This window comes from Doryrhamphus excisus, chromosome 11 (assembly GCF_030265055.1).
Source record: "Doryrhamphus excisus isolate RoL2022-K1 chromosome 11, RoL_Dexc_1.0, whole genome shotgun sequence".
Taxonomy (NCBI): Eukaryota; Metazoa; Chordata; class Actinopteri; order Syngnathiformes; family Syngnathidae; genus Doryrhamphus; species Doryrhamphus excisus.
Window position 1 is genome coordinate 11,383,636 of NC_080476.1, and position 24,665 is coordinate 11,408,300.

General features: G+C 39.2%; 2 protein-coding genes across 8 annotated transcripts in view; one reads left to right on the plus strand and one right to left on the minus strand.

Annotated features, from left to right (window-relative positions):
* si:ch211-250g4.3 (uncharacterized) overlaps nt 1-24,665 on the plus strand; it is a 90,156-nt gene that overhangs the window by 39,732 nt on the left and 25,759 nt on the right. For 4 of the 5 annotated variants that reach the window (XM_058087530.1, XM_058087529.1, XM_058087532.1 and 1 more), the window contains one exon: nt 1-22,592. This exon is cut by the window's left edge and continues 22,214 nt beyond it. In XM_058087530.1, coding sequence (XP_057943513.1) covers nt 1-4,777 — 4,777 coding nt within the window. In that variant the 3' untranslated portion in view covers nt 4,778-22,592. Of the gene's footprint in view, nt 22,593-24,665 lie in introns of those variants that run through there. The other variant, XR_009132102.1, reaches the window with a different exon arrangement.
* On the minus strand, nt 6,873-24,468 carry klf5l (Kruppel like factor 5 like). Of its 3 annotated transcripts, XM_058087545.1 has the most exons (5): nt 24,403-24,459; nt 24,156-24,310; nt 15,015-15,915; nt 14,033-14,092; nt 6,873-9,276 (listed from the first exon to the last, which is right to left on the minus strand). In XM_058087545.1, the coding sequence occupies exons 2-5, from the start codon at nt 24,291-24,293 to the stop codon at nt 9,098-9,100; spliced, it is 1,278 nt and encodes a 425-aa protein (XP_057943528.1). In that variant the 5' UTR covers nt 24,294-24,310; nt 24,403-24,459; the 3' UTR covers nt 6,873-9,097. The 3 variants fall into 3 exon arrangements, with proteins under 3 accessions (XP_057943528.1, XP_057943527.1, XP_057943529.1); XM_058087544.1 differs by having other exon boundaries at nt 24,156-24,468; XM_058087546.1 differs by lacking the exons at nt 24,156-24,310; nt 24,403-24,459 and adding an exon at nt 19,526-20,241.

Consider the following 24,665-nt stretch of genomic DNA (forward strand, 5'->3'; position numbering starts at 1 on the left):
AATCCTCGTAATTGAGATGAATAAAACAAAAGTAGACATAGACACATTTGTTGTGGAGCTGAAGAATATAAGAGATGACGTCCAATATAACAGATTCATTTCAAAGCAACTAAAGGAGGATTTGGATGTTACCAGACAAGAACATAATAAGACAAAAAAAGCATTTGACTCTGCCATTAAACAAAAGACTACAGAAATGGAAAAGCTACTAACATTGAAGGCTAATTTTGAAAGTGAAAGAAGACTGCATGCCAAAGTCAAGGAAACACTGGAACACCTGCAATCTGAGCAGAAGGTGTGGGAAGATCAATTCCAGACTAACATACGATCTATCAAAAGAATGACAGATGATTGGAAGAAAATGCACAAGAAGAAACTCGAAGACATTAACAAAAATGTGGTCAATTTAGAAACCAAAAATGAAGGTGTGCAGAAAATGTTACTTGAACTGAAACACATGCTGGCAGACCATAATCAAATAATGAACAAAATCTCAATCAACAACAAACTAATATGGAATGGAAAGATCCAGCTGGAAAATTTGCTGTCTATCATCGTGAAAGAAAAGGAAGATAGACAGAATCAAAATGCTAAACTTTTGGAGGAAAAACAAGACCTGGAAAAATTAAAGAATGAGATTAAATGCGAGAAAGAATGCCTCATCCAAGCCAATGAGATCATGAGCAAAGACAAACTGGAGCTGGACTTGATGAAGTCTGACATGAATAAAGACATGATCACATGGGAAGACAATCAACGCAAGATTAAAGACAGATACACTGACCTTGAGATCACAGCAAATGGGTTTACGAAGATTCGAGTAGAACTAGACACATTAGTTGAGAAGATGGAGATATGGAGGAAAGTTATTCAAGATCTCAGTATGGAGGTTCTGACCAAAAGAGATGAAGTCAATTATAACAGTTGTCTTTTAAAGCAACAAAATAAAGTGTTGGATGTTATCAGACAAGAACATCACCAGAAGAGAAAAGAGTTTGAATCCGCCATGAAACGAATGAGTACAGAAACGGAAAAGATACTACTCGAAAGAAGACTGCAAACCAAAGACAAGGACAAAATGGAACATCTGCAATCTGAGCAGAAGGTATGGGAAGATCACTTTAGGACTAAAATGTTATCCATAGAAAGAATGACAGGTCACTTTAAAGCACAGAATAAGAAGAAACTTGAAGGCATCAATAAAACATTACTCAATTTTAAAGCCACCAATGAAGGTGTGCAGAAAAAGTTAGTTGGACTGAAGAACCTGCTGGCAGACCATCATCATTTGAGGAACCAAATATCAATCAACAACAGACTCATTTGGAATGGAAAGATCCAGCCTGACAATTTGCTGTCAAAAATAGTGAAAGAAAAAGAAGACATCGAGAATCAAAAAGGGAAACTCTTGGTGCAAAAACAAAACTTGGACAAACTGAAGAATGAGATAAAACAAGAGAAAGAATACCTGATCCAAGCCGATGAGATCATGACTAAAGTGAAACTGGAGCTGGACTTCATGAAGCCTGACACGGAAGAGACAGACAGAGTGAGAAAAGAGTTTGAATCTGCCATGAAAAAAATGAGAACAGAAATGGAAATCCTACTGAGAATGAAGGCTAATTTTGATATCGAAAGAAGACTGCATTACAAAGACAAGGAGGCGATGGAATACCAACAGTTTCAGCAGAAAGTACAGGAAGATCACTTAAGGACTAAAATACTGGCTTTACAAAGAATGACAGATAATTGGAAGGAACAAAGAAATAAGAAACTTGAAGACATTAACAATAAATTGGTCAATTTAGAAACCAACAATGAACTTCTGCAGAAAATGTTGCTTGAACTGAAACACATGCTGACAGACCATAATCAAGTGAGGAACCAAATGTCAATCAACAACAAACTACAGAATGGAAAGATCCAGCTGGACAATTTGTTGTCAAAAATAATGAAAGAAAAAGAAGACATCGGGAAACAAAAGGAAAAACTCCTGGTACAAAAACAAGACCTGGACAAACTGAAGAATGAAATCAAACAAGAGAAAGAATACCTGATCCAAGCCAATGAGATCATGAGCAAAGACAAACTGGATCTGGACTTGATGAAGTCTGACATGAATAAAGAAATGATTACACTGGAAGACAATCAACGCAAGATTAAAGACAGATACATTGATTTTGAAATCCTTGTAATTGAGATGAATAAAACAAAAGTAGACATAGACACATTTGTTGTGGAGCTGAAGAATATAAGAGATGACGTCCAATATAACAGATTCATTTCAAAGCAACTAAAGGAGGATTTGGATGTTACCAGACAAGAACATAATAATAGGAAAAAAGCCTTTGACTCTGCCATTAAACAAATGAGTACAGAAATGGAAAAGCTACTAACATTGAAGGCTAATTTTGAAAGTGAAAGAAGACTGCATGCCAAAGACAGGGAGACGCTGGAACACCTGCAATCTGAGCAGAAGGTGGGGGAAGATCAATTCCAGACTAACATACTATCTATCAAAAGAATGACAGATGATTGGAAGAAAATGCATAAGAAGAAAGGTGAAGACATTAACAAAAAAGTGGTCAATTTAGAAACCAACAATGAAGGTGTTCAGAAAATGTTACTTGAACTGAAACACTTGCTGGCAGACCATAATCAAGTGAAGAACCAAATATCAATCAACAACAAACTACAGAATGGAAAGATCCAGCTGGACAATCTGTTGTCAAAACTAGTGAAAGAAAAAGAAGACACCGAGAATCAAAAGGAAAAACTCTTGGTTCAAAAACAAGACCTGGACAAACTGAAGAATGAAATCAAACAAGAGAAAGACTACCTGATCCAAGCCAATGAGATCATGACTAAAGTGAAACTGGAGCTGGACTTCATGAAGCCTGACCCGGAAGAGACAGACAGAGTGAGAAAAGAGTTTGAATCTGCCATGAAAAAAATGAGAACAGAAATGGAAAACCTACTGAGAATCAAGGCTAATTTTGATATCGAAAGAAGACTGCATTACAAAGACAAGGAGGAGATGGAATACCAACAGTCTCAGCAGAAAGTACGGGAAGATCACTTAAGGACTAAAATACTGGCTTTACAAAGAATGACAGATAATTGGAAGGAAAAAAGAAATAAGAAACTTGAAGACATTAACAATAAATTGGTCAATTTAGAAACCAACAATGAACTTCTGCAGAAAATGCTGCTTGAACTAAAACACATGCTGGCAGACCATAATCAAGTGACGGACCAAATATCAATCAACAACAAACTACAGAATGGAAAGATCCAACTGAACGATTTGTTGTCAAAAATAGTGAAAGAAAAAGAAGACATCCGGTATCAAAAGGAAAAACTCCTGGTACAAAATCAAGACCTGGACAAACTGAAGAATGAAATCAAACAAGAGAAAGAATACCTGATCCAAGCCAATGAGATCATGAGCAAAGACAAACTGGAGCTGGACTTGATGAAGTCTTACATGAAAAAAGAAATAATCACACTGGAGGAGAATCAACGTACAATGAAAGACAGATACATCGACCTTGAAATCAAAGCAAATGAGTTCAGGAAGAATAAAGTAGAAATGGACACATTGGTCGAGGAGATGAAGAAAAATACCAAAATTATTCAAGACGTAAACGTTGAGGTTCAAATGAAAAGAGATTCCGTGATTTCTAACATACATTTTTTAAAGCGAGAAAACGTGAATTTGGATGTTTTAAGAAAGGAACACGATAGGAACAAAAGTACTAAAATTCAAACGCTCCATACAATGGCCATTGGTTTGTCTGCCAGCGAAGGGAAATTGGAACCTGAGCCACGCCTTGAACGGGGCTGGTTCACCGGTGCAACTCATGACAGAAGACTTCTTGAGGCTAAAATAGAAAAGTTGAAACAAAGTCTACATGAGAATTATCAAAAAGTTATGCGTCAGTGTTCACTCAATACGGAACACTATCTACTTTTGAGTCAAATGTTCCAAGACATTTGTTATGAACTTGAGAAACTAATAATTAGTGGATATTATCAAACGATTCAAGGAAAAACAACCCAACTTTTCATACCACTATCAAAGGTCATAAAGCATGAAGATCACAAGACAATTCTCCTCCGGAACCGTACGTTGATCCAGAGAGAACTATTCGAAACAAAAATGAGACTTGATGAAAATCCTGTCATTGTACCCAGAAGTGATGGAGAGGAAATGGAACTGAAGCAGAAGATTTCCACTCTACCGGAATCAGTGCCAACAATACGTGTTTCCACAGTCAACAAAATCTCGAAAAGTGATTGCCTGAGAAAAATCTGGAGGGATACAAAAACACAAAAGAAGGAGATCGATCAGATGAAGTGTAGAAGTCATGATGTGAAAGAAAAAATGGAGAAACGATTACATGCGATAAACACAACGGTTGAATCATATTGGCTACATAAGGATGAGACATTTGCGAAGATCACAGATCAAGGATTTGGTCAAAAATGGCAAAGTTACTCTGAGACAAAAGATGAAAACCTCCAGAAACTCAAAATTGAGATGCTCGGTAATATTGACACTCTCATTGCCAAGAAAGAAAATCTGACCAAGACCCTGAAAACAAGTGATAAAGCAAACCAAACACTTGCGATGGACGTGACAACAGAAAATTACCATGGTAACAAGACCAGAAAAACAAAACTGGCAAAGGCGTCCAGTGGACTTTTGCACCAGTTCCAGTGTTGCTATAACAAATGCCGCCGCAGTAACCGCAAGTCACCATATCCGGAGTAAAAATGAAATGCAAGCTTATATTGATGATATGTAGAAGCTTATTTGGCCAACTGGGATTGAGGATCGAACCTGCAACCTCCACCGCCCACTCAATTCAGTCTGTATCTTATATCCTGTTGAGGTTCATATAGGTGAGATTGAGCCAGTCCGTGTTGGCTTTTGGCGTAGTATACCTGTTTTTGGACTGTTTGTTTTTTGTATAATCCAAAATTGTTATGTAATTTATGAGATTGGAGACTTTTGTATATTTGACTGCTTTGTTTGGTTTTGCATATTTACACCGCCCTTGTTAACGCCTACAATAAACTGATAAAAATACTATATTGTCGTGGACAGTCACACTTTTTTGATGACTGTTATGTCCCGTAAAAAAATGACCAATTATGGTGAACTCTATGGTCTGCAACTGGGTCTAGCAAAACCATTCATTACCAGACATTGTAGATCTTTATTCCAGTAATTGGGAGAGACACATGACTAGTCTAAAAACAGTTTTCCAGCGCTTAGCTTAGCTTAACGGTTTTTTCTCAACTGCGCTCCATTTTTCCCGCCAGTACATACTACGTGCTCCTCCGTTAATGACCCCCTGACATGATGACCAGAGAGCTACGTTCCAATCATAAACTATATAAGGTTCCTAAAATAATGAGTGACAGGTCAATAACACTCAATCGGCCTATAAATATATATTTTTAATCGTGGAATAAATATTTTACAGTAAAAATAATTTTTAAAATAATATTTGCGGGCTGCACGGCGGTCGAATGGTTAGCGCGCAGACCTCACAGCGAGGAGACCCGAGTTCAATTCCACCCTCGGCCATCTCTGTGTGGAGTTTGCATGTTTGCATGTTCTCCCCGTTTTCTTCAGGTACTCCAGTTTCCTCCCATATTCCAAAAACATGCTAGGTTAATAGGCGACTCCAAATTGTCCATAGGTATGAATGTGAGTGTGAATGGTTGTTTGTCTATATGTGCCCTGTGATTGGCTGGCCACCAGTCCAGTGTGTACCCTGCCTCTCGCCCGAAGACTGCTGGGATAGGCTCCAGCACCCCCCGTGACCATTGTGAGAAAAAGCGGTAGAAAATGAATGAACACCACAGATTAAAAGTTTGGGCTTCCTTTATTCCCCTGCTTTCATTTCAATACCGAATCTTTATAATAATAATAATAATAATAAGTTAATTGCTCTGTTTATAGGACAAAGGTGCGCTGCGGACATTTTTTTGATTTTCAAGTGGGCCCCAAGTTGGTAAAGTTTTTGAACCCCTGATCTAGTGTGTTACTTCTCTACAAAGTTTAAGCAACACCAGTTAAACTACTACTACTACTACTACTATCGAAAAGTTAACCTTAGCAATGCTCCTATCCCTACAACACTATGAAGTTTATGTTGGCTCGTGTCTATTTCCTGTTATAGTTTTCCTGGGCCGGATGTATACCAGCAACCAGCGCTTGATGCGTTGGGCCCTCCTGGCCCAGGACTATATCTTGGTAATCAAACACAAGAAGGGACCTGACGTGTTGTACTGTGGGTGAGTCTTTAAATTTTAATAGATCATACAAATGGCATTGTTAGAATCCTAAGGGTTTATTCTTATGGGAGGCTGCAGAGTGGTGACACACCTGGAAGGTGCATCCCAGGTGTGTCTAATTGCCAATCAGACGGCGCCTCCATATTGGAGGCAGGCAGCGAGCCATGCGGCTTTCGAAGTGCTGCTGTGTGGATGACCATGTGGCCATGTTGTGTGCTGTTTGCTCAGCCATTTGGTGTCCCATTACTTTTGTTTCACTAGTTTCTTTCTTACGATTACCCAAGAAAATATCCATCCATCCATTTTCTATGCCGCTTATCCTCACTAGGATGATATCCAAAACAAAGCGAATTCATTACTGTTGATTGCCATGGTTTGACATGGTAACACAACATTCTAGCAACATTTATAGATCAAAAAGGTGGAAAAAGTACTCTATTAAGGGCTTTCATATATGAGAATGATAGATGTTGCATTTTTCAATATACAAAATCTAAACACGTATACATATAAATACATTAAAAGAAATAACATTTTTCTAATAACAGTACAATCCTGCATTATTTCACAAATTTTATTATTGTATTGCATCATTTGAGTTCAAACTGGAAAAAAAGTGTCAAAAACAAAAATCAAATCCCATTACATAGAAAAAAATACAATAATAAAAATCCTGATAAAAAGGCATTAAAAACCAAAGACATATTTACAAAGTCTTTTAAAGTAGACTTTCATGTTACTGCTGCGCTCTGTGAACTTGAATTCTTGGGAGGGGGGGAAGAAAAAAAAACAACAATGGCAATTAAGATCAGTGCATTCATGAGGCAATGATCGTAAAAAAGAAATTCTAGTATTATTTTCAAAAAATATTTTTTTATTAGCTGTCTATTTCCAGCCAATCAGTGACATTATTCATGTTACCGAATAAATAGAAACTGTCATCAAACAATCCCAAACATTGGCTGATGTCTCAACCATTCCATTACTTTCTCAGAGCGAGCTTATAATCCGGTCATTTTTTAATTTTTTTTCTGTGAACTCATATTAACAATACGTATTAATCAAAATACATTCATTGTTTACACAGACACGTGTATGCACAATAGCTATACAAACATTATGTACAAGAGAGCAAGGAGTTGGCGTCCACCTATCCGCAAATGAAGGAATGGTCCATATTGCTGCGAAAGAAAAAAAACTGCGATTTCCGGATGTTACGAAGAGTCCAAAACAAACACCGCAATTCTAATTTATAATGATGTCAAGTGCGTTTGTTTGTTCTTATTGTGATAGCGCTGACGTATGAAGACTTTAGTTAGAATGGTGAGGACAAACAAGGTGACAAATCGATAAAAAAAATATATATTTGTACTAGCATAGAGCATAGGATAGTGGTACGTAGCACAGAAAGCGGATCATCGCTTGTAGATTTTGTCGCTTTGTTGCTCGGCATAATTACATGACCAATTTCGACAAAACTGTGATGGAAATGACTCTCAAATGTCATGAGTCCAAATCGAAGATTAGCACGTTGAGGACAAACAAGGTGAAAAAACGGCAAATTAGTATTTTGTACATCGTGGCAAAGACCGTGGATTTGTCATTGATATTTTTTTTTATTTTTTTGGATTTGTTATTGATAATTTAAAAAAATGTTTACTTATCCTAAAAATGTGACCACTTAAACCAGTTACCAGTTAAACGTTTTTTTTACGTTGATGTTTAAAATTTTTTTTACTTATCCTAAAAACGTGACCACTTAAACCAGTTACCAGTTAAACGTTTTTTTTACGTTGATGTTAAAAAAATGGCAATTTTTCCAGAATTTTTTTTAAGAATGTTATGTGTCCAAATGTCATGAGTCCAAATCAAAGATTAGCACGTTGAGGACAAACAAAGTGACAAAATGGCAAATTAGTATTTTGTACATCATAGCAAAGGCTGTGAATTTGTCATTGATATTTTTTTTTTACTTATCCTAAAAACGTGACCACTTAAACCAGTTACCAGTTGAATGTTTTTACGTTGATGTTGACGTAAAAAAAATTTGGCAATTTTTCTAGATTTTTTTTTTTTAAGAATGTTATATGTCCAAATTTCATGAGTCCAAATCGAAGATTAGCATGTTGAGGACAAACAAGGTGAAAAAACGTCAAATTAGTATTTTGTACATCGTAGCAAAGACCGTGGATTTGTCATTGATATTTAAAATTTTTTTTTTACTTATCCTAAAAACGTGACCACTTAAACCAGTTATCAGTTAAACGCTTTTTTTTACGTTTATGTTTACGTAAAAAAAAAATTGGCAATTTTTCCAGATTTTTTTTTTTAAGAATGTTGTGTCCAAATGTCATGAGTCCAAATCGAAGATTAGCACGTTGAGGACAAACAAGGTGAAAAAGCGGCAAATTAGTATTTTGTACATCGTAGCAAAGGCCGTGGATTTTTTTTTTACTTATCCTAAAAACGTGACCACTTAAACCAGTTACCAGTTGAATTATTTTTTTACGTTGATGTTGACGTAAAAAAAAATTGGCAATTTTTCCAGATTTTTTTTTTTTTAAAGAATAGTCACTTAATGCATGAAATTCATCCCCATGCAGGAGGTTGGTATGGTCTGACTTGTACTCCGGTCTGTGCCATTTTATCCAGTTTTGTCGAATGGACTTTCTAAAAGCTGAGACTGTTTCGGAAGCAGAATGTCGGGGTTAAAAGTCTGTGCGGGTACGATGTTGGGGCATCCGGGTGAACGCATTTCCGTCTCTCTTTCGGGGATGTTTTTTCGTTAGTTCTGATGTCGCTTCATGTGTAGGGCCAGGTGATCCGACCGTGAGAAGCATCGGCTGCAGGCGACACATTTGAAGGGTTTGGCGCCCGTGTGTTTCCGGTAGTGTCGCGTAAGCTCGTCTGAGCGGGCGAAGCGCCAGTCGCAGTTGTCCCACGTGCAGCGGTAAGGTTTTTCACCTGACAAAAGACAAAAATAACACATTTAATGTTGTTTACATCTCCCTCCAAAGACAAGATGGCTTTTAGCTAGCAGCTTGTTTCAATACTATAGCAGTCAATAGTTGTTTGTTCAGTATGCGTCGTATTTCACCCGAGTATTTCCATGCCCCCGAGGATAATAATCTGAGAGGCGGCTGAGCTTTTGACCCCCGACAACGCGCCCATACCGCAAAACCAAACACACCTGTGGTCCTTTTATGTACACACTTTGAGAGCTATTAGCGAGAAACAGGATATTGTTCACATAGGACAAAAAAAAATGGTTTAAAAACTTCACGTTGACTCAAACAAACATAGGCTGGCTGTTTATTGTCACCTGCTCTTTGGACCCCTCGGCACCGCTAAAGACTGCCATGTCATGATTGATGGCCAATAGCCGGCGCTATCTAATCAGCGCTAACGTTGCTAATGAGCACTTGATGCCCCTAAACGGCCAACAACGCTCACTGATAGAAAGGAGAATTCCTCAAGGATTCAATCTTAAATCATTTCAGCGGGTTTTCCGATGCTAACTCGTAATAGCTAACTTGACTTTTTATCTTGCTTTTTCAGTTTGACTGAGTTTTTTACTCAAGCGAGTCACTTCCTTGTCGACAATCTTTGTGTTTCTTCTTGTTTGTGTGCATAGGAGCACATTCAACTGAATTTTTTTTTTTACACCGTGTTGATGATTAGCTCACGCTTTGGCAGCCGCACTGCAGAGAAATGTCAATGTTTGGGTGGGGTTGACTAAACGTCTTAGCTAGATTTAACCCGGCTCATTATTCCTTGCCTTTTCAAATTTTGTCCTCATGTACTCTTTCCTTTCTCTCTTTTTTTTTTTTTTTGAATGACGGAACACAGCCATGTTTTTTTTATTTCCTGGTTAGCAACATTCCGCCTGGGTGCCCAAAAACAACTTTTGCTTTAGTATTCGTCACACAGAAATGTTTTTATTTTGGATAGCAGGTTTGCTAGCTTTTACTTGGATATACTTGTCACATTTAGCATCTTCTAAAGCGGATATTTAGATAGACTGGTCATATTTGTGGGTAGTTAGCATGTTTGGTCTGGTCATATTTTGGGTGTTAGCTAGCATGTCATTTGGATAAGCATGTTGGCAGGTGGTAAATTGGATACTGATAACATTTGTGGGTATTTAGCATGTTTGATATCTGTTATTTGGATATACTCGTCACATTTTGGAAGGTTAGCATCTTCTAAAGCGGATATTTAGATAGATTGGTCATATTTGTGGGTAGTTAGCATGTTCAGCCCGGTCATATTTTGGGTGTTAGCAGTGTTAGCTAGCATGTCATTTGGATAAGCATGTTTGCAGGTGGTAAATTGAATAAACTGATAACATTTGTGGGTATTTAGCATGTTTGATATGTTATTTGGACATACTCGTCACATTTTGGAAAGTTATCATCTTCTAAAGTGGATATTTGTGGGTAGGTAGTAGCATGTTTGGTCTGGTCATATTTTGGGTGTTTTGGGTCCATAATTTTGATAAATTCCTACTATTTCGGTTTGTTAGCATGTTGGCAGGTGGTAAATTGGATAGACTGGTCACATTTGTGGGTAGTTAGCATGTTTGTTATTTGGACATACTCGTCACATTTTGTGAGGTTAGCATCATTGCAAGCTGTTATTTGGATACACTGGTCGTATTTGAGGGTAGTTTGCATCTTTACTATCTGGTTTTTTTTTTTAATAGACTGATGAGGTTTTTGGGCTGTTTACATGCTAACTGTTAATGTTAGAGAAGTGTAGCATTATTGTGACAAAAATGCAATGTTTTTACTGCAGAACTTACACTACAAAACTAGCAAGAAAATAGCAATTCCATGGCAAAATGCTTTGCTTTAGCACAATTTCTCACAAATTTGGCTTTAATTTTGTCAAACCTGCATTTTTACACAGCTTACAGTGCCAGTTGTTGACGTCGCTAGATATCAAATAAAAACTACCTGTCTAAATTGCCTTGAAATACATTTATCCCTTTTACTGTTTGAGCAGCTGGCCAACCAATTAGAAACCCCAAACACACAAGCACTCAATACAGGCTAATATAGTATGTAAGCACGTATAAGCACGTTCTGCAAGACCAAACAGTCATGCAGCAGTCTCAGCCCGTGCAAACACAACAAAACAAAACAGTGCAAAAGTGCATCGATCACTCATGCACACAAAAGGACTTTTCTATCGTGTGTGTGTGTGCTTTTTGAAAAGAGCATCACATGACTTGCCTTTCATGTGTGCATTGTATTTATTCTGTCTGTTTCTCATTTGTCCTTAAGAGGCCACTGTAGAAGAACAAACACCCCAAACAACCCTCCCACTCTCACCCCAATGGCACTTAAGAATAAGGGATGATCTTGTACAGTTAAAAAAAAAAAAGTTTCCCAATTTGTCCATTTATGTCCATTTGTGTTCATACATGACTATACACCTTGTCTTCTTGGATCACGCCTGACAATAATAATCTTTTACGAGCACCTGTGCATGCTTTTACGGAGGCAAAGAGCAAACACTTACAGGCTCTCCAGGACACCCATAAAGTCCGTGTGGGACTCTTGACGTTTTATCAGCTCACCAAGTAAGGTCTAGGAGGGTGGGGGGGTCCAAACATACGACTGAGGCCATGGTCAAGGTTGCCTTTGCACATGACGGATGGGTTGATTGTTATGATAACAGAACCGTCCACGACCACATATATATGCGTGTTCTATTGTCTGTTTTTTGTATATACACTATGGGCACAGCTGCTGGAGAAAATCAATTTGAACGGAAAACTTTAGCATCTTAAAGAGTTGATTTTGCAAAACAAGAATGTTCAGGTTGGAGTTTTATGTGGCGGTTACGTGGATTTGAATTTGAAGTAGTTTTGCTCCGAGCCCCAGGCTAAGCTGCCTTTATGAGTGCCGCTTATACTTTTTATGCTCAGTAGAGTACACATGAAATATCGAATTAACTCTTGGTTATTGTCCAATTTAGCGCCGACAGTACAGTATATCCGAAAGTAGATCTACAGTAACTGAACGGTGGATCAAATATCGCCTCTTACTATATATAAAAAAATTAAAAAACGTGTCTAGACTGGCAAAAATTATGTATTTTAGGGCCTCCTTGGCCTTCAAAAATGTTGGCACCAGCCTCCGGTGCGTTTGGTTGACATAAAATCCGGAACCAATAATTGCAGAACACATGAAAAGATAGAACGTATCTATTCTGTAAAACGCACAAGTCGTCAGATATTTACGTTTTATTTAGTTTTTCTGGGAATCTACATATTTTGATGCTATATTGACATGTATAATCAGAGTTAACTCTTGGTTATTGTCCAATTTAGCGCCTACAGTACAGTATATCCGAAAGTAGATCGACAGTAACTGAATGTTGGATCAAATATCGCCCCTTACTATATATAAAACAATTAAAAGGTGTGTATAGCCAGGCAAAAAATATGTATTTTAGGGCCTCTTTGGCCCTCAAAAATATCTCTCTTTCATGCTTAAATGTTGGCACCAGCCTCCGGTGCGTTTTAGTTGACATAAAATCCGGAAGAAATCATTGCAGAACACATGAAAAAATAGAACGTATCTATTCTGTAAAACACACAAGTCGTCAGACATTTACATTTTATTTAGTTTTTCTGGGAATCTACATATTTTGATGCTATATTGACATGTATAATCAGACTAGTAACTGTTTCATAGATAAAAAAAAAATGGTAGATAAAAAAATGGGGGATCTCGTACAGCACCTTGAGGTGCGCCACAGCTTTTTTTTTTTATATCAAGACATCAGCGTAGAGTTATCTATGACTTCCCATCTCATATGTGAGTCGAGGTGATGCAAAGTGTGCAATATTTGCTCAGCATTATGTTAGCAAACAGTTTCATGACAGACAAATAGCCAGTGGACGTAGTCGAGCACTGGGTGCCCCAAAAGCCAAATCCGGTTAGTTTGGTCTTTTGCTTAATTTGTCTATCCATTGACATTTCCTTCAGTTAAGAGCAGCCACCACACCGGTCGACATACTCTACTCGTGAGTCATCATCAACCAAACGCAAAACAAGATGAGGCAGGCTTCATTTTGCAAGTGAAACCTGCTGATCAGACCTTCGGACCAGAGTCCAATACTATAATGTACAAGGCAATAGCATTGGTGTTTTTGGTCACAACCCCCCCCAACGACACAGTTTGTCTTGTTGTGTTTACTCACGCATTGCTGTTTAATGTTCTCACCACATCATTTATGGTCTTTCACACTCCCGGAACAACTGAACTTTCCCAGGAAACCCATTGATCATATCTTATGTATGACAGCAAAGATTCTATTTAGTCTCTCGCATGAGTAAGTACCCATAGAAATAATAATAATAATAACAAAAGATATGCGGGGTATGACAAAAAGCCACAGGTTTCACCTTACAAGAAGGGAAACATCGAAACTTCTGTGCCTTCCTTTTGAAAAGACTAAAAAGCAGGAGTAACTGGTTTAAGCCTTCTTTTTTATGGTCTTTGGTCTTTTCCCTTTCCCCCCCCTCGCCGCCCTTTGTTTTTTTTCTTTCTGGGGGAAGCTCAGAGGGCAGGTAACAACATGTACCAGCATGGCGAAGAAAAAAACACTAGAATTCTTCAGCAAGTTAATGCTGTTTTTCTTGTCATGGGCTCTGCAAATGTCCAACTTCCTTATGGCCTTTTTTTGTTGGTGTGTTTTTTTTACCTGTGTGCGTCCTCTGGTGTGCCTTCAGATGCGAGCTCTTCGTGTAAACTTTAGTGCACCCTGCAACAAAACAAAACAAAAACAAACGTAAATGTAAGAAATGTGCCAGACTTAATTTTGAGATAAGAATGTTTTGTGGTTAAACAAGGAACTTGCAAGAAACATTTTGTTTTTGCCTGTTGATGTGTTTGTTCCGCTATTAAAACAATGCAACTGACTTAATGCAAAATGGAAAATATCGAAAATATACTATAAGACAGGATAAAAGTTTACGATTTTATGAGATTTTGTAGTGAATAATGGATTAATTCTTCCGGCATGAGCAAGACTTGCGTACAATTCCTTGCAAAACTAAAATATTGTTAGTCCTTGGTAGAGCTCTGTACTTTGACTAAGTAAATGTGCAATATTAACAACAAAAGACCAATTGATTGATTGATTGATCAATAGCTAGCTCGCAATTAAATGGCTAAATAGATAGTTGCTAGCTGGGTTGTTAGATACCAGACATACCAGGAAGCTCAAAAGGTAGATATGCTGGTGAGTTATATGCTATCTGATTATCTCGACTGATATACTGGGCCGGGCTGCACGGCGGTCGAGTGGTTAGCGCGCAGACCTCACAACTAGGAGACTAGGGTTCAATTCCACCCTTGGCCATCTCTGTGTGGAGTTTGCATGTTCTCCCCGTGCATGCGTGGGTTTTCTCCGGGTACTCCGGTTTCCTCCCACATTCCAAAAACATGCTAGGTTAATTGGCGACTCCAAATTGTCCATAGGTATGAATGTGAGTGTGAATGGTTGTTTGTCTATATGTGCCCTGTGATTGGCTGGCGACCAGTCCAGGGTGTACCCCGCCTCTCGCCCGAAGACAGCTGGGATAGGCTCCAGCATGGACAGATTATAGCTACTTAGCTTTACTGACATGTTTGCTATCTAAAAATGACAGATGATAGATGGGAAGAAGTTATTAAAGAAAGACCTGGATAGTCACAGAAATGAATCCTCCTCTTCTCCAGTTCTGGGTTGTTCCGCCTGTTGTATTTAGGCCCCGTCAGGACCCCCTGGCCGTGAGTCATCAGCATGGCATGAGGGGACAACCCTGTCACTTTTATCCCGCTCAGATGCTGCTGGTACGGAGGAGGAAGTTGGCTTGCCAGGCTCAGCAGCTCCGCCTGACCCTCAGGACTTCCCGGCTGTGAATTCGGGGGCGAGGGTGGCAGGCTGTGGGGACCCGTGTGTTGGGATGCCGAGGCGGCCGTGGAGGCCTGGTAGTAAGCGTGGTGCTGCGCCAGCTGGTGTTCGGCCATCATGTAGCCGCCACCGCCCAGGTTCAGCATGGTTCTAGAAGCTGAGGGTCCAGAGTGGGACAAAGTCATGGTGAGGTCAGCGCCGCTGCTGATGGGCATGTGGTACACCTGTGGCTGAGGGGCTGGTGGTCCGATGTGAAGCTCTGTGTCCAAATTGTGCTGCTGTTGCTGTGACCCCGTGGAGGACATAGTTACTCCGCCAGAGCTCAAGTCCGGTTTGATGAATACGCTGTTGACAACAGGTGGAACGCTGAACACTGAGGTGAAGTCCGGCAGGGCCTGGGTGGGTGTGCTAGTGGAGGAGCAGGGCACCTCCAGTCCGGGTTCTATTTTGATCTGCTGGGGAGGAGGGGCCTTAGAGTTGTGGCGGTAGAGGCCTGTGCGCAGGTGAGTGGTACTGGGCAGGATAACGTTAATGTTGACGCTATACGGGGTGCCGTGTTTGTCCTCTGAGAAGTACTCGTCCACCACCGAGGCGCTCTCTCGCCTGTACTTCTTGTCACTGGGGTCCACGGCGGGACTCAAGAGGGAGCTGTTGATCTGAGGAAGGTATTTGTCCATCTCCAACGGGACCTGAAAGGGTCGAGATGACAATAAGAGACTGTAACTTACTAGCGCTTCCTCCTCCGGTATCACGGCTCACATTCCTCTTTAGCACTGGAGCTCGCCGACCCGACCAGAAATACATCAGCACTGGCAGCTACCAGAAAATTCACATCTACGCTCACTTAGTAGTGACTAATCTACAATTCCAATTATGATTCTTAAAAACAGTACATCACATCCTGATGAAACCACATATGTCCACTTTATGGCTATTTTTACTTGTTAACATGACAATATTCTCTGCTCTCTGTTTTCAGAAATTTGCAGATTTGCAGTTTTCTGAAAATATGCCCACATTTCATACTCCCAAAAATATATTGATCTTCAGCGGCTTATATTATTTCATGCCAAAATCAGTAAACTGAGCATGATCACCGTTAAACGACAAATTATATGGTTTTCAAGCACAATATAATCGCAAAACAACAAATGAAAAAACAAATATTTTGAATGTAAGACCACAGTGGTCTAGTGGTTAGCGCGCAGACCTGACAGCTAGGACACCCGAGTTCAATCCCACCCTTGGTCATCTCTGTGTAGAGTTTGCATGTTCTCCCCGTGCATGCGTGGGTTTTCTCCGGGTACTCCGGTTTCCTCACACATTCCAAAGACATGCTAGGTTAATTGGCAATTGGCAATTTTGTTAGCAAGCTAAGAATGTTAACAAGGACGCTTTCTGTTAAAAATACAGTAAGAAGACAGTTGCAGTCATGCGGTCTATTAACTCATTCGCTACCAAAGACGTATTTTACATATTTTACGTTTTGATTTGTGCGTGAGAGTCACACAGAGGTGATGATGCAACTCCACAACAGAAGAGAGCATGTTTGGTGCAGTTTTAAGCTGATAAAAATAAGAGCGGCCGAGTGGTTAGCATGTTGGCCACACAGTCAGGAGATCAGGAAAACCAGGGTTCGAATCTCTGTTGGGCATCGCTTAGCGGAGTTTGCATGTTCTCTCATGTGGGTTTTCTCCGGGTAATCCGGTTTCCTCCCACATTCCAAAAACATGCTAGGTTAATTAGCGACTCCAAATTGTCCATAGGTATGAATGTGAGTGTGAATGGTTGTTTGTCTATATGTGCCCTGTGATTGGCTGGCGACCAGTCCAGGGTGTACCCCGCCTCTTGCCCGAAGACAGCTGGGATAGGCTCCAGGATAAGCGGTAGAAAATGAATGAATGAATAAATGAATAAATGTAAGACTTAATCGTGCATAATACATAATAATAATAAATACAATAAAATAACATAAAATCCCCCAGAAGGGGTGATGCATACACACGACGGCACAACAAAAACACATACTCAAGCCAAAACAATGACTGGAGGCATGTGAACTACGTAGTGAAACCTAAACACTGGCAAGTAAAAATAACCCTGACACACACGTATAGGAGATGGAGACAAAATAAGCAAAAGACAAAAGTTTGGTCCAGAAAAGTCATGTGAGGAATGAAGGCGAGCGACTTAAAATGAGAGGCTAATCTAAGGCAGACATCCAAAAATATGTACCATTTTCCAATGTTCAATAAATGTTCATATGTTCTTTTGTTTTGTTTACAATAGCAGCCCAACTGCTAGCAACAAGCAACGATCGGTTTTGCTGACAAGCTTGCAATTTCAGCTGGACTACAATAATTAGCGCTAAAGGCGAACCCAGTAGCGTTTCAGCTTGAAGACTGTTAGCATGTCCATGCTTAGCTAGCATTATCAAGATGGAAGATGACTACTTCAGATAAGTATCGTAACGGGCTCTCTGTCATCTATGAGTGACATAAATAACATTCGTAATGTTTGGAGTATAAGTACAAATAAGTAGTAAAGTAAGTAAAAAAAAACTGTATTACGGAAAAGCAGGAAGTGAACAAATGTAACAGTTACTGATTATAAAAGTACCAGATGGAGGGGTAGGATTTAATAAGCTTTGCTTCTTCCTACTCTCTTCCTAACTGTGAACTGATTATGTGATGCACTTAATTGTAATCTGATGCATGTTCAAATGAAATAAAACCATTACCAGATGCTAAATGTCTTCAGTTAATCCAAACTAGAGAAGCACAAGGAAGCCAAGGATATACTACATATACAGGACGTTAGCATTTACTGGGTATCAAATTTAAAGTCGACAGTTTTGTTGATTTTTAAATATTTTAACAGTGGATAACTTTATACTGTTGCGAAAATACAACCGTGACACAAATCGACTTTGTATGATATCTTTGTCATTTGTCCATGGGCCAAGGTAAGACTGGTTGTTTTATTGTTTTGATGTCTTAATATGAGCAATGGTTGACTTATTTTTTTAACTTGTACATATACCTACACAGATATTAAAGGTTTTATGATGGTGAACAGATTATATTTCCAACAAATTGGTGGTTGACAAGCACTGTTGTTGGACATTTTGACGTCAGACTTGAAGCAGAGCAATATATGACTTGCATATGGAAAAACATCTTGGTATTGTTTGAAGCATTAAACATAAGGGAATATCTCCAGGCCAGAACTGGGTTAATAATTGGAGAACACTCTCAACTGTTCCGCTATGAATCCTTGTGCCCGATAACAACAGTAACTCTTATCAGTTCTGTTCTGGTTTATTGGACAAAGTGGGAGTTTCCACACTTCCGGTCCAGTTAACATATCCATCCTTATATGACCTTTTGTGTATTTCAAGGGACCCCCCCACCCCCCCACCCCTTTCCAATTTTCTTCAAAGGCACTGCTTTCCGGTTTTTACAAGACCTGGCTGCCATTGTCGTCCAACTAAGAACATCCACCATGCACCCATCCATCACGAAGCATGTTATTAAAGCACAATCTCACAGTGCTTTGACCTCACTTTGCTTTCTTTGGCTCCAGACGTTCTAAAGACCTGCAAGCCCCCACCCAACTGCACGTTCTTTATGGCTCCTTGCAATGCAAAGAAACGTTTGCCTTTGGATCTTCATAAAAACAAAACTGATTAGCCCCGTTCAAGCAGAAATCATGTCAAAACCTTTGAGACGGCCATGATATTTTATGATCTCTGTAGTAGAGATAGCAAAAAGGTTTGCATGACTAAAGACAGTGATGCTCCCTTGTCTTAGGATTGAAGGCTAAAATGAAGATGACCTACAAGCTCACACCTTTTCAAGGTGTCACTCTTGATGCAGAACACCATTGATGGACATGTCATACAAACTTCATGTCAAAAAATCCAACCTATCCCTTTTAAAAGAATTAAATGACTTAAATATGTTATTGTTTGTAATTATGTTGTATATTGTTTTCCCAAAGTGACATCATCAGGATAATATCGCCCCAGTAAATAAGCATGCCTGTGTCCGAGACAGGGGATGTTTACATGATATTTATAGCGAAGATTTGAGTGATGTATTAATAGTTTTCAAGGAGGAGGACATGAAATAGAGAACCTGCAGAACATTAACTTAATTGATTGATCGCCTTCAAAACTCAGAATTACTCCAGTTATCTTTCAATTATTGTTTTAAATCAGCTTGTTAATGAGAAGCAGCCTTGTCGCTATCGTGGAATAGTGTTTGAAAGACATTATGCAAACAAAACATTACTTACTCTCTTGTGCCTTTTGATGTAGCGGCCCGTTTTCGTTGTCTTGTTTTTTTCCTGTGTACCGGCAAAATAGAATCTTTATTCAAATTTTTTTTCTTGTAAATGCGTTCCTCGGAAGCAGGGGTCATTGTAATAATCATTGCAAAGAACAAAACTCAAGCTAGGCATCCATATGTCTCTCTTGCTCTGTATTTGCTTCGTACATTATTGTCTTAAGCCTTTTGGAAAAGAAAATAAACTTAAGAATATCACTTGGATACTGATGAACATCCAGCAGCAGCACAATGTTTTGGCATGACTACTACTTGGCACGACGATCTACCTTCAGAAGCGTTTGTTTACTCTGCTTTAGCTGAGAGGTGTTACCATGATGATGTCACTTCCGGAAATGAGGATGAGCTGCGAGCTAGCTAGGTTGGACTATAAGCTGAGATGTGTTTAAGGACAATGTTGCCCTGCCGGGATAGAGGATGTGAGGGAGAAAATTCACTATTTCGTATGAAAAAAATCCGGGAATAAAATGCTGAATAATGAATAAAATCTTATCTTAGGGCTCTGATGCTGCAATTTTGTGGGATTTCTGTGTGAAAGGGGCCAAGAAAAGACATGGCTGACAAATGACTGATTTTTTTTTAAATAGTAGGAACTGAATTTCTACTCAATAACACTATAATTTGAACCCTTAACCTGAAAAACTGATTTTTGCAGACACAACATAAAAGTTAAGAGACTTTGAACGGTGTGTGGGTTGGCATATACAGTCCGGTACCCATGGGTAACCATGACATCAGCAGCGCAAAAAAACAAACAATTACAGCACACTATGAGTCATTTATGCTCGAAGCAACTGTAAGATCCCACAACTTATTTGTTGAACCCTTTTCCGGCCTTTTCCCTGTCACCTGTCAGCAATCAATGTGGGCTTACAGTTTATGGAGCATCTTTTGCCTACATGCAAATGTCCTGCACATGTTGTCGTGGAAGTCAAATTGCTAGTCAAAGCGTAGTAGGAAAAAAAGGAAGAGCCAGAATCAAACTGCATGTAACATCTGGGGAAAGCATCAACACGTTAACTCAATACAACAATATCATCTTCTGGCATTTTTAAAAACATCCGAAGCCTACTTTTACCCATATCGGAATATTGATCTTCAGGAGTCATTAGGTGTGACCTGGGGTCTGATCCGTGCAAACCATAAAGTTACTCTGTAACTTCGCTTGTCGTCTCCGCTCAGTCTTACCGGTGATATAACAACTAAAGAATCTAGAAATCGGTTTCATATAAGTTAGTCATTCTGTAATTATGGCTTCAGGAACATGAACCCATTCATCTCTTAATGTCCCTTTTGAGACAGTTACTGCTTCTGTAACCTTTTTGAGATCCGAAATTTATACCTGAACTATGTCTTTAAGGTTACTACAGCTGTACTCTATTTCTGCAAGTGTACAGTAAACAAAATGTTGATAAAACACAGTCAAACTACTACTACACAACAACAATGGAGTAGTCTGAGGGTCTGCTGTAAGTACTTCTCAGAAACCAAGGGTCTTTACAGCAAACTGAAGACAGAAGCTAAGGAACAACGTAAAAGTGGCCTATCACAATAACAAATAAATCAATTAACCGCATGATAAATAAAAATGGAAGTCAATAATTTTGTCGGTCTCGATAAATCAACAACAAGGCCAGAATCTCTGAGATTAAAATAAAACCATGAGAGGGACTATATTTTACAGATTAATCTAGTTAAACCAGATTAAATCTTTACAGACCTGGACGTTAAAAATAGTTATTTTGTCTGAACATGTTTTACGCAACTTAACACTGAACCATTTGTGGTCTTCACTACCAAAGCCAGTTGAGGTGGCTTCGTCATCTATTATTGATGACCTCTGGATGCCTCCCAGATTTCATACCACTGGGTTGGAGGGAATATGTCTCGCAAGTTGTCCAGGGAACAGTTTCCCCTCTGTTAGAACTACAGGAAGTAGCTGCAGACAGGTAGGCCTGTGAAATTTGCATTCTGGCATAAATAATACAACTTAATGCATTAAAAGATGGAGAAACAATCAATTAAACAATTTGATGTCTTCAGTGCCAACCTAACCTAAAGAAGCACTATGCAAAAAAAAATGCCTACTAACTAACTTTATTGCTTTTTGCATGCAACTTAAAATGATTCATCTGAAGTGGTACTACAATATTTTTTCCGAATAACATAAGATCATTGAGTTCACGTCTGAAACAAGTCAAGTCGAAGCAACAGAGCGCCGAACACAGAAACAATGGAAAACAGCAATAATTCACCTCAACAAAGACGCGCAGGTGACAGGTAACCCAGTCGTAGCTAAGCCCCCACCTGTACACCCCCTATAGACCCCTCTTGTAGCCTTTCACTGCAGCTATACTACTTTCTCAGGGAGGTCGGCCTTTATCGTCTTGCCTCGAGGCGGCTTATGGAGATGTGGGCCCTGCTCAGACAGGTTGGACCACATACTGCTGGCACGACATAGCCGCTCACTTCAAACAGCACATCAACACACATACACAAAGACAAAAAAACCCCAAAATGCGTCCAAAATAAGACATTGAGATTGATCTGAAAGTTGTACTATCATATGATATAGAAATTAAGACAATAAGAATGAAGGTAAACAAGGTAGCGAGGGGCACCTAAGGTGACTCCTCGCTGGTTTGGCTAGTCTGAGGGGGGGGACTATTTAACACAAAGTGTCTTCTTTGTTCGTGGATTTGCATAAAACAACATGCAAGACAGATGAATACTGGCCACTGACAAGATAAAGCTTCAGGGAATGTGGCGGCAAAAGTCCAGCTTAAAGGAAATACACTTGCTAGCTCGCTATCTAATACGGCAGCGAAAGTTAGCTTTGTTAGCACAGGTTCTACATTTATCCATCTTCTAATAATCACTTTGTTAGCTACTTGCAAATTAGCAGACATTATACAAATGTAAATTAAATTTTTTTTGTTCTTTTTATGTAAAGAAATTTTTTTTTGTTAGCGCTAACAAAGTTTGGAGACACTTGCTAATGCTACAGAATGACAAAGTGTGTCTGGTGCTAACATGCCGATAATTACTATGGTGTTATTGTTAGTATTTTCGGAAATAAGGTTACTTGTATACAAAAAGGTTGGAATAACGTGAAAACTATAATCATTACGCACTTTTTGGAATTAGCTTAAATTTTGCTGATTTTATGTTTACATTTCTATTATATGCTATAATATATAAGTTGATAATGTGCTTAAAAAGTGGGAACTAATAATCACTTTGTTAGCTACTTGTAAATTAGCAGACATTATACAACTGTAAATTCAAAAACCGTGTATCTCCAAATTTGGTGTTTTTTTGTTCTTTTTATGTGAAGAAAAGTATTTTTTGTTAGCGCTAACAAAGGTTCCTAATGCTACTGAATGACAAAGTGTGTCTGGTGCTAAAAACATGATAATTACTATGGTGTTATTTTTAGTATTTTCGGAATTAAGGTTACATTTTTCTTACTTGTATACAAAACGGTCGAATTTTTGGCACTTTTTGGAATTAGCTTAAATTTTGCTGATTTTTGCTGATGTTTACATTTCTATTATATGCTCAAAAAATTTTTTTTAAAGTTGATAATGTGCTTAAAAAGTGGGAAAAACACATCATCACACGTGATGTCGACAAATTTTGTGAGACTCATGAGGCACAAAATGTGATGACAGCCACAGAACCAAAATGGCAACATAGGAAAGACATCGCTAATGGCTAATGAGTCACATATATTTACATTTCTATTATATGCTCAAAAAATTGTTTAAAAGAAGTTGCTAATGTGCTTAAAAAGTGAGAAAAAACACATCATGACATGTGATGTTGACAAATCTTTGCGAGACTCATGAGGCACAAAATGTGATGACAGCCATAGAACCGAAATGAGAACATAGAAAAGACAAAGCTAATGGCTAATGAGTCACATTGAAACAGCGGTGTCATCAAATGGTGAATGCCTTTACTTTATTTTAGTTTTAATAGAGTTTACACACAAAAAAAATGTTACTTTAAACATCACTGCTGCAGCTAATTAAGGAGAGAGTTTGACCCTGGTACAGATTAATTCAAAATAATGCTGTATGTCGGCTATTGTGACACGGGGGGGTGTTCACATGTTCACGTGTCCCGTGGCGTAACCTAGCCGGGATCCCCGTTTAGCAAACACCTGGCGGGAGGCCCGCGTTGTCCCAAAGGCGTCGTCTGGTTCCTGTTACGTTGCGCGTACGACACGCTTAAACTTTAATGCATCTGTCATGTCACGGCTGTTGTTGGACTTGTGTCCTGTCACGCTTTGTTTGTTTGCTTGCTTGCCAAAAGGAGCCATTTTGCATCACCTGCCATATCCATATCATGTGATCATGACTTGTATTGTTATAAATCCATAACAGATATTATGATAGCGCAAACTTGTTTATGGTGTTGTATTATCTAGCATGTATAGTGTGACAAAAGAGAGTGAAAATGAAGTGAAATAGTTAATATAGAGTAAACACAAAAAGGGAGGGAGGGAGGGGGGGAAGGAGCGTAGCGCCACCTCCATACCATCCTTCCCGCAACTGATCGGCGGAGACTCTCACCCCGGGTTTAATGTCCTCAAACACGGATGCCTCCTCCGCGCCGTCAGCTCCGGACATCCTGACAGGTTTAAGTTGGGTGAAAACCACCCGCTCCTCGCCCGCCTGCTGCTGCTGCTGTTGCTGCGGTGGCGGATTCATGACCGAACCTACACGCGCTGCCATTGCAAACAATCCCTGCTAATCTTATTATTAAACCAAGCGCATGAATTTGTCTTTTTTTTTTAATAACTTGATATCATATATTTACCGCAGCTGAAAGAAGCGACAGGTATAAGTCCAAGCCCTTTTTCCCCCCACGCCTTACTGCTCTGATTCCCAGGTAGCAGTACAGAGGGACTACCTGGAGCTGCAGGTATCAGGATCGAGCGGCAGCCAATCAGCTGCGAGGAAGAGGGAGGGACTCACCTGAAAGAGCAGGAAGTGCACACTGGCACGGATTGGACTATTATTTCCAACTGTAGTAAGCATCTATGCAGCTGTAAAGAACTAAACTTGTACTTTTATTCAATT

Coding starts and splice junctions, on each gene's coding strand:
- klf5l (XM_058087544.1), bottom strand. CDS start 24,317: ATGGCAGCGCGTGTAGGTTCGGTCATGAATCCGCCACCGCAGCAACAG. Junction 14,093..15,014: donor TCATTTCTGTGACTATCCAG/GTCTTTCTTTAA, acceptor GTTTTGTTGCAG/GGTGCACTAAAGTTTACACG. Junction 9,277..14,032: donor ACACCAGAGGACGCACACAG/GTAAAAAAAACA, acceptor GTCTTTTGTCAG/GTGAAAAACCTTACCGCTGC.